The sequence below is a fragment of the Geospiza fortis genome, unplaced genomic scaffold (genome assembly GCF_000277835.1).
Source record: "Geospiza fortis unplaced genomic scaffold, GeoFor_1.0 scaffold172, whole genome shotgun sequence".
NCBI classification, from domain to species: Eukaryota; Metazoa; Chordata; class Aves; order Passeriformes; family Thraupidae; genus Geospiza; species Geospiza fortis.
In genome coordinates, this window is record NW_005054309.1 from 579,317 (window position 1) to 595,418 (window position 16,102).

General features: G+C 43.8%; 1 protein-coding gene across 1 annotated transcript in view; it reads left to right on the plus strand.

Annotated features, from left to right (window-relative positions):
- Positions 1 to 4,182: 4,182 nt before the first annotated feature.
- MB21D2 (Mab-21 domain containing 2) overlaps positions 4,183 to 16,102 on the plus strand; it is a 43,265-nt gene continuing 31,345 nt past the window's right edge. The window contains exon 1 of the mRNA XM_014312339.2: positions 4,183 to 4,270. Coding sequence (XP_014167814.2) covers positions 4,198 to 4,270 — 73 coding nt within the window. The 5' untranslated portion in view covers positions 4,183 to 4,197. The remainder of the gene's footprint in view (positions 4,271 to 16,102) is intronic.

The following is a 16,102-nucleotide window of genomic DNA, read 5'->3' on the forward strand; positions in this document are numbered from 1 at the left end:
CCTAGCTCAGTGCAACAGGAACCTGTTCTAGAGGGCATTTTGTGTGATCTTGTAAGCTCTTGTAGGTACTTTGTGACTAATTCATGTAAACTTTTTTTGTACATTGCCACTTTTGAACATGATTGTTCAGGATAGTCTGGCACACTGAGGAATCTGGAGTTGAGAGCAAACAAGGGAGCTAACATTTGTCTGCTTCAGATGAAATAAGGGGTGTCCTGTGAGCAGCAGGGAAATGCCCTTATTTCCTTCTAAATGCACCTCTTCCTTTGCCACCATCAGAGCAAGGCGTGGTTCTGTTCATCCAGAGGTGCTCCTTGACAGAGCTTTACACTAGTTTGGAAGGGGGAATGATGGACCAAGGGGGTCTCAGTGCCCTGAAATTGTGTGGGATCTGCTGCTCCAGTTGGATCCTTACAAATCTGTGTGGCCTGATAGGATTCATCCAAGAATTTTTAAAGACCTGTTGATGTCATGACAAAACCTCTCTTAATGACTTTTGAGTGGTCTTGGGAACCCAGAGAAGTCCCAGCTGTCTGGAAGCTGGCAAACATTCCTGATTTCCAAGAAGGGCAGGAAAGAGGACCCCAGAAACTACAGGCCTGTCAGTCTCACTTTAGTTATTTGTAAAGTTATGGAGAAGATTATTCTGGGAGGTATTGAAAAACACTTTGAAGACAACACAGTCATTGATCACAGCCAGCACAGCTTCATGAGAAGAAAGTCTTGCTTGTTGAATCTGATTTTCTTTTATGACAAGGCAACAACCTAATTACCTTACCTCAGGGACAGCATCACCTGCCAGGCAAGGGAGGGGATTGTCCTGCTCTGACCTGGGGCAGCCTCACCTCCAGTGCTGGGGCAGGTTTGGGCACCACAATGTAAGAAAGACACCAAAGCATTAGAGAGCATCCAGAGGAGGGCTGTGAATGGTGAAGGAGCTCGAGGGGAAACCGTGTGAGGAGCAGCTGAGGGCACTGGGTCTGTTCAGCCTGGAGGAGGCTGAGGGAGAGCTCTGCAGTCACAGCTTCCTCCTGAGGGGGAGAGGAGGGGCAGGCACTGATCTCCTCTCTGTGCTGACAGTGACAGGACCTGAGGGAGTGGCCTGAAGCTGTGTCAGGAGAGGTTTAGGTTGATATTAGGAAAAGGTTCTGCCCCCAGAGGTGGTTGGGCTGGAACAGCTCCCCAGGGAAGGGGTCACAGCACCAGCCTGGCAGACTCAAGAAGAGTTTGGACAATGCTCTCAGGCACATCGTGTGACTCTTGGGGATGGTGCTGAGCAGGGCCAGCAGCTGGACTCGATGATCCTTGTGGTCCCTTCCAACTCAGCAGATTCTGTGAAACCCACCCCTCTTCATTCTATGTGATTCCGAATCCTGGGTGTGGATGCAAATCTGTGTGCAGGGATAGCTGAGAAACTGCTCTGCAGTAGTTAGTCCTGGAGATACAAGCAAAGCTTGCTTTCTGTTCTGGCATGGACTGTGAATTGCTGTTTAAAATAAACTTTTGGTTTAATGGTATTAAACAAAAAATGTGCAACTCTGCAAATTGAGAAGGGAATGTCACTGTAACAATACTTCAGGGCCTCTGAAATTCATCTTTTACACTTGCAATACAGTGTGCTGAATGGCAGATCAGGTATTGATATTGGCCCCTTGATATAAGGCCCTTAAAGCTTGAGTTGCTGAAATATCTGTATTTTGTAGACAATAGGACAGCCCTGTGCTAAGCAATCAGTTACTTGAGGAAAATAAGAGGAATGCAGGTCTCTCTGCCAGCACAGCATGTCTCTGACAAGCTGAATTAAATGCCCATGTTTTTTTCCAATGAGCAAGCTGTAATGCACATCTAAGTGCATTACTGAGAAAAAGGAACCATTACAATTTGATTGAGCATCTCTCAGAGGCTTGCATTATGTAATAAGTTGTCTGTAAAAGTTTGACCCTGAACTTGCATTTTTTCTTAATATCCTGTGAATTTATGTGGATGTGCAAAATTTACAGTTGAGGCAACAATGTTACGCTGAAAATAACCCCTTTGACACTGGCTTGTAACATCAAAGAAAGACTGTTTCTGTGCAGTCGTTTTAATTGTCTTGGGGAGAGATTTGTATGTGCTATATAAGCACTTAACAGAACTATTTTCACACTATCAGAGCTGCAGAGTTAAGTTACAAGTTAGTCTGGAAAATCAAAGTTTAAAAAATTTTGATCCTCTTAAATCCTGGCTATGAACTAGGGCACTCATGAGTTACTTTAGAAAGTAGACAAACCCTCTCACTCCTTCACCCTAAAAATCTGGAATAATCTTTTTATCTAAACTGCTTCTTAAAAATTCAAGCAAAGAAATTGGTGTTTAAAAATCTGCTCTTATGCTGAGACCAGTCTTGTAAGACATTGCTTGTATATGTATGAATCACTATTGTTCTGTGTACGTCACTGAGTTCTCAACTTCTTTTAAGTGACTTTTTTTTACCTTAAAATGTGCATATGCCTTTGTTTTATTCTATGTGGAAGTCTCACCCCCTCCAACAGAGCTGTTCCAGTGTGGCAGGCTTCACTGGGCCAAGGCCAGCCCTGCTTGGCGGGGACTGTTGGAGTCCTATGGAAAAGATTTCTGTCTGAGGAGACAGGAGTGAGGGAGACAAATGAAGAAAATCCCCAGACCCACAGCATGTTGATAGGCCTCCTGTTGTTCTTAATTCGTGTCTGTAAATGGCACTGGTTTCCGCTGTTGTGCACCGAGACAATAATAAATAACAATCCTTAGCATTTATATACCACTTCACAATTTTCAGTGTGTTCAACACACATTAACTAATTCAGCTGAGATGCACATATTCTGTGAGCAAAACTACTCTTCTTGCTGCCCAGGGGAACCTTTTATTACAGCTGGGACAAAGCTTTTCTTTTTACCCTTAACTGGAGCTGTTGGCAGGAATGTTCTATACAGGGCCTGTGTCTTTCTTCCTGAAGGTTTTCAGCATTTGCATGTACCTCTGTTTGCACAGGAACTGGACCACTCCCAAATCATATGTGATACTAGGAAAAAGATATGCAGGAGAATTTTCTTTGTATTTTGTGCTGCAAATGTGCAGACCCAGGGTTAATAGATTTGTGGTTTCAGAAGTCATTGAGTTAGCAAAGATGTGGCTACGTTAAGTGCATCTTTCCGTGCTTCCATAAGGTCTTTAGGGCACACCATCTTCAGTGGTCCTCGAGGCTCAGGAAGAGAATAAGTCTCTGTCAGTTTTGGCTGTGTTGGATTATCACACCATGTGCTGAAGAAAATTGAGGATGCTTTTAGTGCACTAGATCCAGCACCTGCTAGACCACCAACCTGACTTTTGGGGCAGGAGAAAGCTTGACAGAAGCCTATTGCCACGTGAGAGGTGTTTTGAAGGCAACTAAAGACATTATGCCCTATTATTTGTAATTCTGAATCCCAAACATGTTGTTTGGGGTCCCAGACATGCAGTGGCATGAATCTAATCTGTGAGGCATTTGACTCATTTTCTGCCTTGGCATTTTGCATATGTGTATAGAGCTGGTGAGAGGAGTTTGATGCATCCCTGTCTGCATCTTCAAGCTGGGCAGGATTGGTTCCACGTTTTCTTTCCAAGAATAGCACCATTTTAGCATTCCATTTGGGTGGCTAGAAGATAAGCATCTTATTTAATCGGGTCATATAATGTGGATTAGTGGTTTACCTTGGAAATAACTGTTTTGTAGTCTTTGTAAATTGGTGCCTGGTACTTCAGAATGGCTTTACAGTTGTAACTATTTTTCTGATCTGAGAGGTTTAGTTATAGCTAGTGGTCACACTTCTGGATTTCCTCTTTGTCTAATCTTATAGCAACCTTCTGGTTTAGAATTGATGCCTGCAGGTTTGACCTGAAACTGATTCTGCAAGACCAGCATAGAGTATAATTTTCCTATAAATGGTTGTATGAACCAGGAGCACCATTAGCCTTTTAGTGACCTAATTACACAGGCAGGTAGCATTTTGAGATCAGAACTCTCATCTTGCCACAGCTCTTCCTTCAGCTAACAGTGCATGAGAGAAGAACAGCATGCTTCTTGCAGGTGATGATTTCTCTTTCAGTGGCTTTGATATCCTCATTTTGTGTTTGAAGGTAATGTGCAGATTGCTGGGTGGCGTCACTCAAAGTGACTGACTGAGCTGCTGTAGCATGTGAAGATGTCTCCAAGACAACTGATTTCCTGGTCAAACAGCACATTGGCTTCTGCCACAAGACATTTTAAGGGAGCTGGTGAGCTAAAGGAGCAAGATATTTTAACAGTTAATTATTAGCACTGTAGCTGCCAAATGCAGCTCAGAGTCTAAGGCCGAAAATGTATCTCTTACACACTGTAAATGAATAACTTTAAATAAAAGGGATTGTGTTATTTGATTTGCAAGCTGATTTATCAGAAAACTTATACCAAATAATAGGAATTAATCCCCTCCCTTCACAGTTCTTTTCTTCCAGTTGCTATATGTGGAATTTAGGGATTTTATTTACTCTCACATTTTGTTATCTATGTCCCTGCTACCTTTCAGCTTTGCTTTTTAAGTATTAGTGTGCCATATTTTTTTCTAAAATATACCCAAAAATCAAATGTTTGTTTCTGTTTTCCTTATGCTCTAAAACTCAGAAAGGTATAGTGACTCCATTTCTATTCTAAAATTAGGATGATAAAAGCTTGAAGCATTGTTTTTTTTCCCTGTGTTATCCCCTCCTCCCAGTCCCCTTTGTCTCCAGAGGAGCAGTGTTACTGAACAGGTGTAGAGCATTTTGAAATTTTTCTTCTGCATTTCAAATTTTAAACTTTTCTTCAGAAAATATTCCTATGTCCATCCTGTTTCAAGGTACTTGGTCCAAACCAAAATCAAAAATACCCACTTGTTTTCCTGCCCTCCTTGCAAGGCTTGGCTGTTCTGCTCAGCTGAACAAACCCCACCTTTGCCTTCACTTTGGAATAAGAAACAAGCAGGCTTGTTGGTTTCTGCTGCATTAATACTCTCCTTCATCACAGAGATGTAGTGGTTATCAGGGGTAGGGTGGGAGCTGCTGGCTGCTGTTTCCATGAGATCTCCAGGAGGTGCTGCAGTGTGGATCTCCAGCCCCAGAGACAGCACAGGCTGAAGGAACACGAGTGAAATGCGCTTTGTGCAGTGGTGGGTTGTGAGAGCACAGAGAGTACTGAGAACACTTGAAGATTTTCAAATAATGTGCAGGAGAGCCAGAGGGTTGTATCCCTGCCCTGACCTCTGTCCCATGGAACATCTGAACCTGAATTCTCAGCTAATGACCCCTAAGCTGCCTTCGCTGGGGAATTTTAGGAATGCGCATTTCAGCACAGTGTTGCTGCTGCTCACCCTCTGTTCAGCTAAGAGCTTTAGAAGCTGGTGTGGGGTTGGTATTGCCAGCATAAAACCCCATTGTGGTTTGCAGTATTCTTTAACCAATGATTTATTTTCCTGGGTAAGGTTCCATTTAGAACAGCAGGAGTCAACATCAAAGGGCTGGAGAAAGGCCTCTTCCCTTTCCCTGACACAGCACAGCTTCAACCCTCTCCCTTCACCATCCCCTCTCCCAATTCCTTTGTTTTTAAAGCATTAGAACTTTAGTGACTGAAATATTGAAGAGACTGTAGTTAATGTTGTATTGCTCACAATTACAGGAGTAATGGATCTAAGGAGGTAAGAGGAGAAGTGGGAGGGTAGAGCCAGTATGACTGATGCAAACCTCTCTCTTTTGATGTCCCCTCCATGCTGATGCAATTCCATCTTTAGCCTCCAGCCACTTGAGTAGTTCCTGTTGGAAGATGTGGGAGGTCTGCCCTTGACCCATATGGGAGGAAGTTAGGAGACTGGGCACAGAGGCCCCACCACCTGCTTGGCTTGTGCACAGCTCTGTGTGCCTTTTGCTGCATGTGTGTCTCACACAGCAAGGCAGCAGGAGTCTGTGGGTTTGTTTTGTAGCAGATATGGTAACAAGGACACTCCTTAGTCCATCCCTATCTCTGTTTCTGGTGGGTAGTTGAAGGTCCTTCTATTTGCTTTGAAAAGCAGCTGACAAAGGAAGGCAAAGCAATTTGTGTCCTCAGCAGGGCAGAATAATCATGTGACCAGCATCTCTGAAAGCTCTCAACAGTGCATCTTGGAGTCTCATCCAAACTGTGTTAATGCAGCATTCCTACACATGCAGGCATTCAGTGCCACACTTGATAACTAGGCAGTGATTCAAGCTGTTTGAGATCCTGCAGGATGAGAAGCAGCCTGGACCAAAATGAAAACCCAGGGTGATTCTGGAGGAAAATGTAAGGTTATTTTTAGGATTGCTGATATTTTGTTGTGCACCAAGGAAGATAATGCTCCAGCTTTGCACTACAGGTCAGCATTGTTCGGTCTTATTCCTCATTTCTTGGCCCCATCTATTTTAACTGGCAAATATTGTTTGCTTTAGCCCTTCCGTTTGTGACCCTGCATCTGCTCATCTAGGTGCTGGACAAAGCAAGGGTTTGAAGCAATCCAGGACTTGTGTTCTGTATATAAAATGCAGTTAAATTTGTTCCTGGTCATCTTGCAGCAAAGCTATTTGTGCCCTGCCTATGGCCTGGCTTGCAAGCTGCAAATGTCTGGATAGGATTTATTATCTCTGACCATAAAATTTTAAACTGCTTTTAATGGTAGATATTAAATCACTGCTGTCCCAATTCCAATCTCTCTGCAGAATTTCTGAGTTCCTAGGAAGGCATTTTCTCTGCCAGTAACCTTTGGTTTCTGAGAGGAGAGGCAAGTTGCAGGGCTGTTCACAGGATGATGATGGTGAGGGACCTGTGTGCTGGCCAGTGTCCAGGCATCTGTCTGGCTCCAGAGAGCAGAGCCAGGCAGGCCTGGTACGGCTGTGATGTGACTGAGGGATGTTTGTATTGGTGTCTGGGTGCAGACACTCTGCTGGGACACAGGGACTGAGTGTCTCTGCTCTTGGCTTTGTTCCTTCCTGATTGAAATATCTTTGACACAGCAAGAAAACTGGAATTCAGTGCTTCAGCACTGAGTTGCTTACAACAAGCTATTTTATTTTTTGTACATGTCTAATAAATACTGAACTGTTCAGTGTTGTCACTCAATGTGGCTTTGTCCCTTGTTGCTGGGAGTCTCTGCATAGATTTCTCTTGAGACTGGCAAAATGCTTCCTCCAGGATGTGCATGAGAGGCACAGTGTTCTAGCTGAGGCTGGTGTTTGTCACCTTTGCCTAGAGAGCAGTGGCAGCACTAAAACAGAATCTAATGTTTCTTAAATCAATTAATAGCCTTCAAGCCCTTTTCAGGAACATGCAAGACAGGTGGGCAGGAGGTGTCTTCCTTGCCAAGGAGGGGGAGATGCCACCTTCTGTGCTGCGCTTGCAGGGGAGGCAGAGAGCCACCCAGGGCTTCCCACTCTCAGGCCTATGCACTTTACACTGCTCCATCTTCCTCATGGCAGCCTAGCTTTCCATTTCATCAGCAGGAGTACCATTTAGTGTGTTTTGCTGTAACCCAAAGCTGGACATCTTAGAAAATAGTCATCCAAGACTAGGCTGGTAAGAATTGTTTGACATCCGCATATCAGAAAAGGTTGTAAAATTTTACAGTATGCTGTGGCAGAATTTTCCAGAGCTTGTGCTTGACTGAAACAGGTTAACTTCTGTCCCTAATATGATGTTTAGAACCACTGTACATAGCAGTGCCTGCAGTGATGGCAGTTGGAAGCAATCTTCTGGACCAGAGTAGCCAAAAGCTTAAAAAAATCAAATATGTGATAATTTTCATCTTCTGGAAGATCTGTGCTGTCTAACTCAGGGGTTATTTAACTTCCCTTATGGTGGGAAAGGCAGGTCTCAATTACCAGTAGAGGCTGGTAATCGTGGACCAGGGTTTAAGCAAAACCACTTTCAGCAAGAATGCTTTCCACAAGTGGTTCTGCCTGTCTGAAGTTAAAAGGAGACTCTGACTTTTTCTCTGCTCATTCTCACATCTCTAAAGGTTGAGCAGTCCATTTTCTCAGTGCTCTGTGTGGCTTCTTCCCATATTAGAAAGGGAGTTGCTGAATATGGGCATCCCAGGGTGCATGCGTCTGTCTGTCTGGACCTGTCCCATCAATTAAATAGCAGCTGACGTCATATTTGAAGGTCAGCTGTTTTATAACCTAATATTATCTTTTTTTCCCCCCTCTGGGTTTATTATCTCTCTCCAACCTGCAGCTCAGCACCATCTGGTGCAGGCACACAAGGGAGAAAGATTAGAGAAAGTAAAGCAGCTTTGTTCGCTTCCCCCATTGCTTCCGATGTACAGAGGAGATGCAGTCTCTTGCAATATTGAATTTTAAGTGGTGGGGAGGGCTGGATCCTGTTTGCTATCTCAGAGAGGGAAAAATAGTCTGTGCTTACCAGCAACCTGTCAGGAAGTGTCTCAGGATTCCTAAGGGTCTTACTGTGGCCACAAAGTGTACATTGCTGGCATTTTATTTTATATTTAAATACTGTTGGGATTTTTTATGGCCTGTTTTTCTCAGCACACATATTTTCCTTACCTGTAAATTGCCAGAAGCACTCCTAAATGAGGTACATGTGCAGTGCTGACCCCAGCTAGAGTCTGCTTTGGAGGTGAAGATCTCTGAACACCTGAAGTGCATTTACACCTGACAGAGCCAAGCTGTCACACCACAGCATGCTCTGCCACACAGAGGTAGCTCCATCTTCCTAGGTGCAGGCATCTGTCTGCACATGCCAGGGAAGTGAATATTTACTTACCCAGCCTCAGCCTACAGGGAAGACATGTGAGTTGTTTCCATTTCATAGGCAGGGTGGAGTTGCACAAAAGCTTCACCCTTTTTCCCATCCTCCCTCCTTCTTTTTCTCTGTCCATCTAGAGGTGTGATTGCTTTCTGTCCAAACTGCATGGTGCTGATTTTCTGTAAGGGCAAAGCTCTTTTCTTTCCAGTAAAAAAATGATAATAATTCTAGAATGTGATCTCCTCATCCAGCTGGCGTGCTTGCAAACTACTATCTTGCTGCTTTTCTTCAATGTTTCAAATTTTGCATTTGGCTATTTTGAAACAAAATTTCTTTAGGCATAAATAACTATTTTTGGCTATTGGGAAAGGATAGATAATTGTTGGACACAAATAAAAAAGTTTAATTATGAAAACAGTTGGCTGACTGGTGGTGCATGGATGTACATGGCACTGTATCATAAGACATAGAGACTTTTTTTGTCCAACTTTCCTTTGGTGCTCTGTAGGTTTCTCCTAAACTGATTTTCTCAGGTCAAGGACATTTCATACAGATTCCTAATTTCTGGAGAATAGATCTGCTTGGGGGGGGTTTGTGGAGGTTTAGTTTCAGTTTTACTCTTCTAAGAAAAAATTACATTTGTTTCTAGCTTCTCCCATTTTATAAAGAATCTTGAACAAACGAAAGTAGAATTTCAAAAGAGGAAAATTTATTTGGAAACAAAGAGGAAGTTCTGTTTTTTCCAGTGCTTTAGGTTTAGCTCCAATTTGTAACAGAGAGGGGTTTGTCTCCTTTCACACATTCCGATGCAATTCTTTCCACTGTGACATATTTAAGGTTGGGACTGAATTTTTTCCTCTCCTAAATCAGTATAATGAATGGTGTTTTTTCAATATTTGATTCAGCTTTTCATGTCTCCAGCATCTTGATTTATACAGGGTTTTTATGGAAGCACAGCAAATGGAGCAATTGTTCCTGCATTTCTTGACAGGTTTTTAGGTTTATGAAGGTGCTTTTCCAAGCAGTGAGACAAACTGAAGTCTCCACACATGACAGTGAAGAGTTGAGAAGGCAGATGCACACAATGGAAGACCTGACCATGTCACCAGTCTTCCTAGTGTGCATCTTCATCACCTTGAAGTGAGCTTCAAAATGGTGCTATGGATTCTCTTTTTCAGCTTACCTTTGAAACCAGTTGTTGTTATGTCCTGTTTATATTTTTAAGACCATTCTCGGAGTAATTTTAATCACTCACAGCAGTTTACAACACAATTTGTTTCCAGTCCAGACTGACTCAGTTTTCTCTACACTTAAGCATTATATAAGTAAAAAACTCAAACACTTCTCTGTGCTGTCTTGCCATGAGGGAAGGCTAGATCTAGGAGATACTGAAATGGGGTTTGAGAAAAGAGGAGGAAAGTACATGAAAGGTTTGAGTCTTTTTTGCAAGTTTGCTTAGTTGTTTTTAGTGCCCAAGAGAAAAAGAGAGATGATTTTTTTAAATATTATTCAGGTCATAATGCGGCCTTTGCAACCTAAAATGCTCCTAGACATATTGATTTTGTACTTCTAGTGCTCTCTACAAAAAGATCTCTCACTTCTTTTCAAGGACAGTACAAGACAGCAGTGCTTGGCTTGGATCACTGTGAAATCCCCTTATCTGCCCGTTCTTGCTTTATTTTTCTTCCAACTCTTACAGTGTCTTCATTGGCACTGAAAACATGCAGCCAAGGTTGATGAGGGCAAAACTTAAGCTTTACCTTAACTTCTACTTAACTCTTGCAGTGTTTTTTCAAGGACTGTGAGTGAGCAGAGCCATTAAATCCTTGCTTTTTTAATTTTTTTTTTCTGTCCCAGTGCAGCAAGTATTTTTAATCTACCTTTTAAAGAGCTGGGAGTTCAGTCACTGATCTAGAATGGTGTACTGTGCCTGGTGGTGCTGTGTAATCTGCAAGGAGCTTGGGTTCCTCCATCTCTTTAGTTTTTTCTTCTGGACACCAGAGGATGCATACACATTACGATTACTGCCGACAAGGTTGTGCTTGCCAGATTGGCAAATGTCAGGCTTCAGAAAAGAGGCAGCATAATAGCTGGCTTTGCTACTCAAGATTTCTGTCCCAGAAGAGGAACCTGCTGACAGACATCTTCATGTGGCTCCTGGTGCTGTGGCCAGCGAGGCACCCGCACTGTCTGATGAGGTCTTGGCAGGGAATGAACCAGCAGTACTGTTTCACCTGATACACATCCAGCAGAGCCATCCCACAATGGTCAGGTTAATGGTAGGCAGTAATACCAAAACCAGCTTTTCATGCTGAAATAGAGATTTTTGGTTTATATTGCCAGTACCTCTAGGGCTTCTTGGTTGGGGACAGAGTCTCATTGTACTCCAGTCTGTGTAAAGAGCAGTTGAAAACTGCAACCTTTGCTTTGACATGTTTTCAGGATATAAGTAGCAGAGGCATTTTAAGTAGTCTTGTGCCTTCTGCTGCTTTGTTAACTTTCACTTGCATTGGGTTGTATTAACCATTGACTGGGCTGTTTGCAGTTGCTTGGTGTTTTGTTCTTTTTCTCTTTGCATCTCAGCAAAAATCCCTGCTGACAGTCTCTCAATGTTTGTCTTACTTGTTTCTGGAGGTTCCTCTTTTGAGGGGTTTGGCAGGGGTTTGCTCACTGTCTCTAGAAATAATTGAGGTGGTTGAGTGGGTTATGAAGAATCAGCTGGATTGATTTCCCTTTTGCAATTGGGACTAGAAAAGCTGATTGCCTTGGTGTGCAGCATGCTCAAGGCCATACGCCAAGCTGCTATCAATTTTGCCTTCTCCTCCTGTGAAATTACTAAAGAAAAGATGTTTTCCAGATCATGCATGTGGAACAGATGTAGCTTATATTGCTAGATGATTCAGCTAAGACTGGTGCCAAAACATTTTCCAGAACTCTCAGCTGGTAGTTGGGTTGAGAGAAGGAATAACTTGATTGAAGTGCTGGGCTGGCTCTGCCCTCCCTGTCTGTAACTGCAGCCGTGTCAGGTACAGTTCCCTTTGATGTATCTAAGGTCTAACAGAGTGATGGATGAGGGGGGCACTGAGGTCTTGTGCCAGGAGGCCAGGGAGGCATGGGGAATGTGTCCAGAACTGGGTAACACCAGCCTGGGAGCCTGAAAGGAGTACAGAAATGCATTTGTGACAGGCTTGGTTGATGTGTGGGAGTGCTTACACACAGCCTGTGTGTGCTTCTCCCACTGCAAGTGTTCCTTTGTTGTCAAATGCCATCAGCATAGAGATCACTGGGGTCCTCTTGGCCAAATGTATTTCCTTCCACCTTCTGCTGAGATGGAGAAAATTCTGTTTTCATGAATAGGAATGTGATTAGCTCACCTATTTTTCCCTTTGCAGTCACACTTGGCAGTCTCCCAGAAAGTCACTGGAATGAGCTTTTCTAAGGCTGTATGTATACACAGAATCATGCCAGAGATGGGACTGGGCAGTTGCCTGAAAGTCTGGCACAGTAAACATACGTTTGTTTGTTTAAAACTTGCTTATATGTAGACTGAGGAGTGCAGAGAATGAGCAGAAGTGCTTAATCAAATTCAGTCCACATGTCTTACTAGCGTGGCTCTTTGGACTTTGCTGCTAACGTTGTAAATTGGAGCACTTTAACCCTAAAGCTGGTTTGTGCATGAGTGAAGTCCAAGGGAGGTGTTCTGATGGTGGTGCCTGGGGAGTAGGGCCCAAGGAGGAGAAACTGGTTATTTTGTAACCCATAACAGGGAAGTGTTAATCACAACTGCTGAACAAGACGTGGTTTTTATTGCACACAGGGCATTTCTGGGGAATACAGTGTAGCAAGTCTTTGCACTGGTGGATGTGGAGTCTATAGCCTCGTCTCTATGACTGTCAGAGAAGACATTTGTGCAAAGTGTTTGCAGGACACCAGCAGCCTCCACCAGCCAGAAGGTGGGGTACTAGTGGCCTCACTCATGGATGGATCAAAGGAAGGAAATGTCTACAGGGGATGGTGGGAATTGTCTTCTCTTCATGTTCCCAGAAAAAAACTTTAGCTGTCAGTCTTCTACTGAAATATATACTACATTCTGCCTTAATAAAGAGAACTATAGGAAGAACTGTGTTTTTTTCCTGCAGTTGCTGAGTCAGGAGGGGGTGGAGATGAGAAACTCAGAGTTGTCATTCTGGTCCCATGGGAAAGCAGTTCACAGCTTGGCACAATAGTTTCTCTCAGTATCTGTCCTATGGGAGCTCACTCTATGGTTTAGCAGCCCTATCTACCTTCCATGAGAAACTAGGATACCTCCTTATTGCTGTTTGGTTCTTGACTGTGGTCTATAAACCAGATCTCCTGTGGCAGTGAGCAGAGCAGCCAAAAAATCAGTCTCAACCCAATGCCACTGCTACAGCTCCTGGTAATTTGGAAGAGGTCAAGTGTGGCAGGCTTGGGCTACTGCACACTATTTTAGGCAACCTTGGTATTCCGTGGGACATGGTGGCCCTTTGAACAGTGGGTGGTGCTCCCCACGCTCTGGAGCTGCCTGGGGAGGGGACACTGTTTGCACACTCTGCCATGCCTCTTTCTATGTAATTATTAAATAAAGCAGTTGGGGTCCCAGCTATGCTCTGGCTTCTTTTGTGTTTAAAATGTCTGTTCTCTATCCAGCCACCGGAGATTTTCATGCAGCTCAAAGTGCAGGGGCTGGTGCTTTCAAAGCAGGAGGCTTGATGTCCTTTCAGGTTAGTAAGGGCAGGCTCTGACAGCAAAATCTTGCCAAGGTTCTTTCACTTTTTTCCAGGAAGGCTCTTTCCTACCTTTGCCTGTGTCTGGGGGAAAGGCGGCACCAAGTGGCAAAGAGACTGGGCTCATGCTGCAGGGCTTTAATGGCAATTCTGTTGCATCTCTTGCATTTTTTGGTGATGCTGATGGAAGGGCTTGCAGTAGGGGCTGGGTTAATAGTGCTTTTGTGTTGTTGCCAAGTTCTATTTAATGATAAAGTACTTTTCAGCCCCTGGAATTTCACTCAGAAGTGCATGCATGCTTTGGTCCTAAGCAGTAAAATGCTGCATATTGCAGACTGAGGTGTGCCTTGACAGGTGAAAAACCACAAACCCAATTCCAGCTGGATAGAAAGATGAAGTAAAACATATTTACCAAGTTTTTATGACATTTATGACAAAGATTTGGAATTAAAGCATGGGTGCTATTTGGATAAAGAGGCAATTTCATGTATTCCAAGTGTGAAAGTTTTTAGTCACACACTGAATAAGTTGCTTACATATGAGAAGTTTGCAGTTTCCTCCCTAGCTATGTAACCACTGAATAGTGGAGAGGATAGAGTAAGCAAAAAATATTATTTGGAGGAAACTAATTTCTCTCTGCTCCACCTCTTCCTGTGAGCAAAAGGAGGGGAAAGGCACAATGAAGACATCTGTTCCTTTGAACCCACTCACAGACTTGCTTAGTAATAAAACTGGGGGAGAGGAGGAGAAGATATTGGTGCCGTTCAAGTGGTTGCTAATCATTTTGAGTACTGAGGGGGCATGTTGACCTTCTTAGGAGATATTGAAAAGAAGCTGGCACTGACCTCTGCCAGGGTTTAAATCCAGGAGACTCAGAATCCCTTTGTGCCCCTTTCAAAGAGGAGACAAATCTCTGTGGTAGCCACGCTGTCCGCTTGCCTCAGGGTAGGCACCTCAGCTGTAGTGACCCAGATACTGTGCTCTGGTCTCCTGGATGAGCCCTTCACTGCCTGTGTATCACCATGATCAGGGCTGCAGCAAACTAAACAAGAGTCCCGCAGATTAAAAAATTATCCTGTGCCCCGCCTCCCATCCACACTTTGCTCTTGTTATGTGTAATGCTTAAAATCTTGTGTGTCTGTAACACAGAGCTGCAGGGTCCTCCCCATCCCCCACTCCTCCTGCCTAATCTCATTGTGCTGCTTAGTCACAGCAAAGACCCCTCTAATGGGTTTAAGTGGCCGTGCTCCTGGATGGCTGAGCTGCTTTCTGTCCAGCCTGGGACACTGTGTGTAAGTAAAAGATGAGGCTGCACACATCTACTGCCTCTGAGTCCTCCTGAGTGTCAGCAGGCGCCTGCATGAAGATTAGGTTTCCCTCTAAGTGTCATATCTGGAAACAAAAGCCTGTTAAAAATGCCAAAGGGGGTGATATATAATTCTCAAACTAATAAAATGTGGCCAAACCCACTTCTATGAACTCAGCTACAGAAGGCAGGGGCACATTGTTCCTTATGAGCCTTTCCAAGCTCTTAAAAGTGTCTTAAGGCATAAAACAGTGGTTGTGGCACACACTGGCACTGGTAAGGTTGATGAGGGACATTCTTCAGCTGTGAATTTTGAATCTTTGAATTCTTCCATGGCATTCTCCTGTAGCTAGTGAGGAGCTCTCAGAGAAGGGCTATCTGAGAGCTGGTATAAGGTCTTTAAGTCTGGAATGTTTTTGTTCAGAGTGGAATAGTTCTGCCTTAACCAAAGGTAACAAGCAGGCAGCTGCTAAAGAGAAGAAGGATGGCTTTGTGTGGTGATGCAAGGAACAAGTTTGCCAAAGCCACACAGTGGAGGAGAAATAGGGACTTTGTTACTGTAGGCAGCACTGGAGCATGATGATATGATTTAAAGTCATAGGGTTCTCTAATTTGTGGCTATAAACCATAGGGACATATGTAACAGAGGTGAGAAAGAGCTACAGGAGGCTCCCAAATACCTCCCTAAACTGTAATTGGTGACAACATTAAGGCAAGAGAGAGCACCACATCATAACAGTGAAGCTGAGCAAGGTAGCAGGGCTAGGCTTATTCCTTCTTTCCTCTATCAATCTCTGGACACTACCAAGTTAATAGTTAATATTTGTATGCAACACTAGTAAGGTTGGACTCTACTGTGTGCTGGGACTTGGAGAACTCTTGAAAGAAAAGGCTGGAGAACAGAACCTGTGAAGTATTGTTCTCCTTTGTCCTTTTGTGAAGTGCTAGCCTTGGGCCTGAAATGTCCTAGATGGAAAAATTGCTTTCAATAACTCATGATGCTGCTGACTTCATGACAGTGAAATCTCTATGCAACACCACTCTCCTTTCTCGTTGCCTTTCAAGACAGAGCTTGGTGCAGATCCACGTGGTGCTTCTAGGAAGAGCAAACAAAGGGTATCAGTAGTGTCCTGGAAGCTGCTGCCTGGCCCACAGACCTCTCTAGTTAGGGGTGGAGTCTAGCTTGGGATCTTGGCCCCAGATCCCTTGTGAGCCCCCTGGCAGATGTTTCCTCAGGAGCACCAGTAGCTGCTCTGCTCCACAAAGCATGA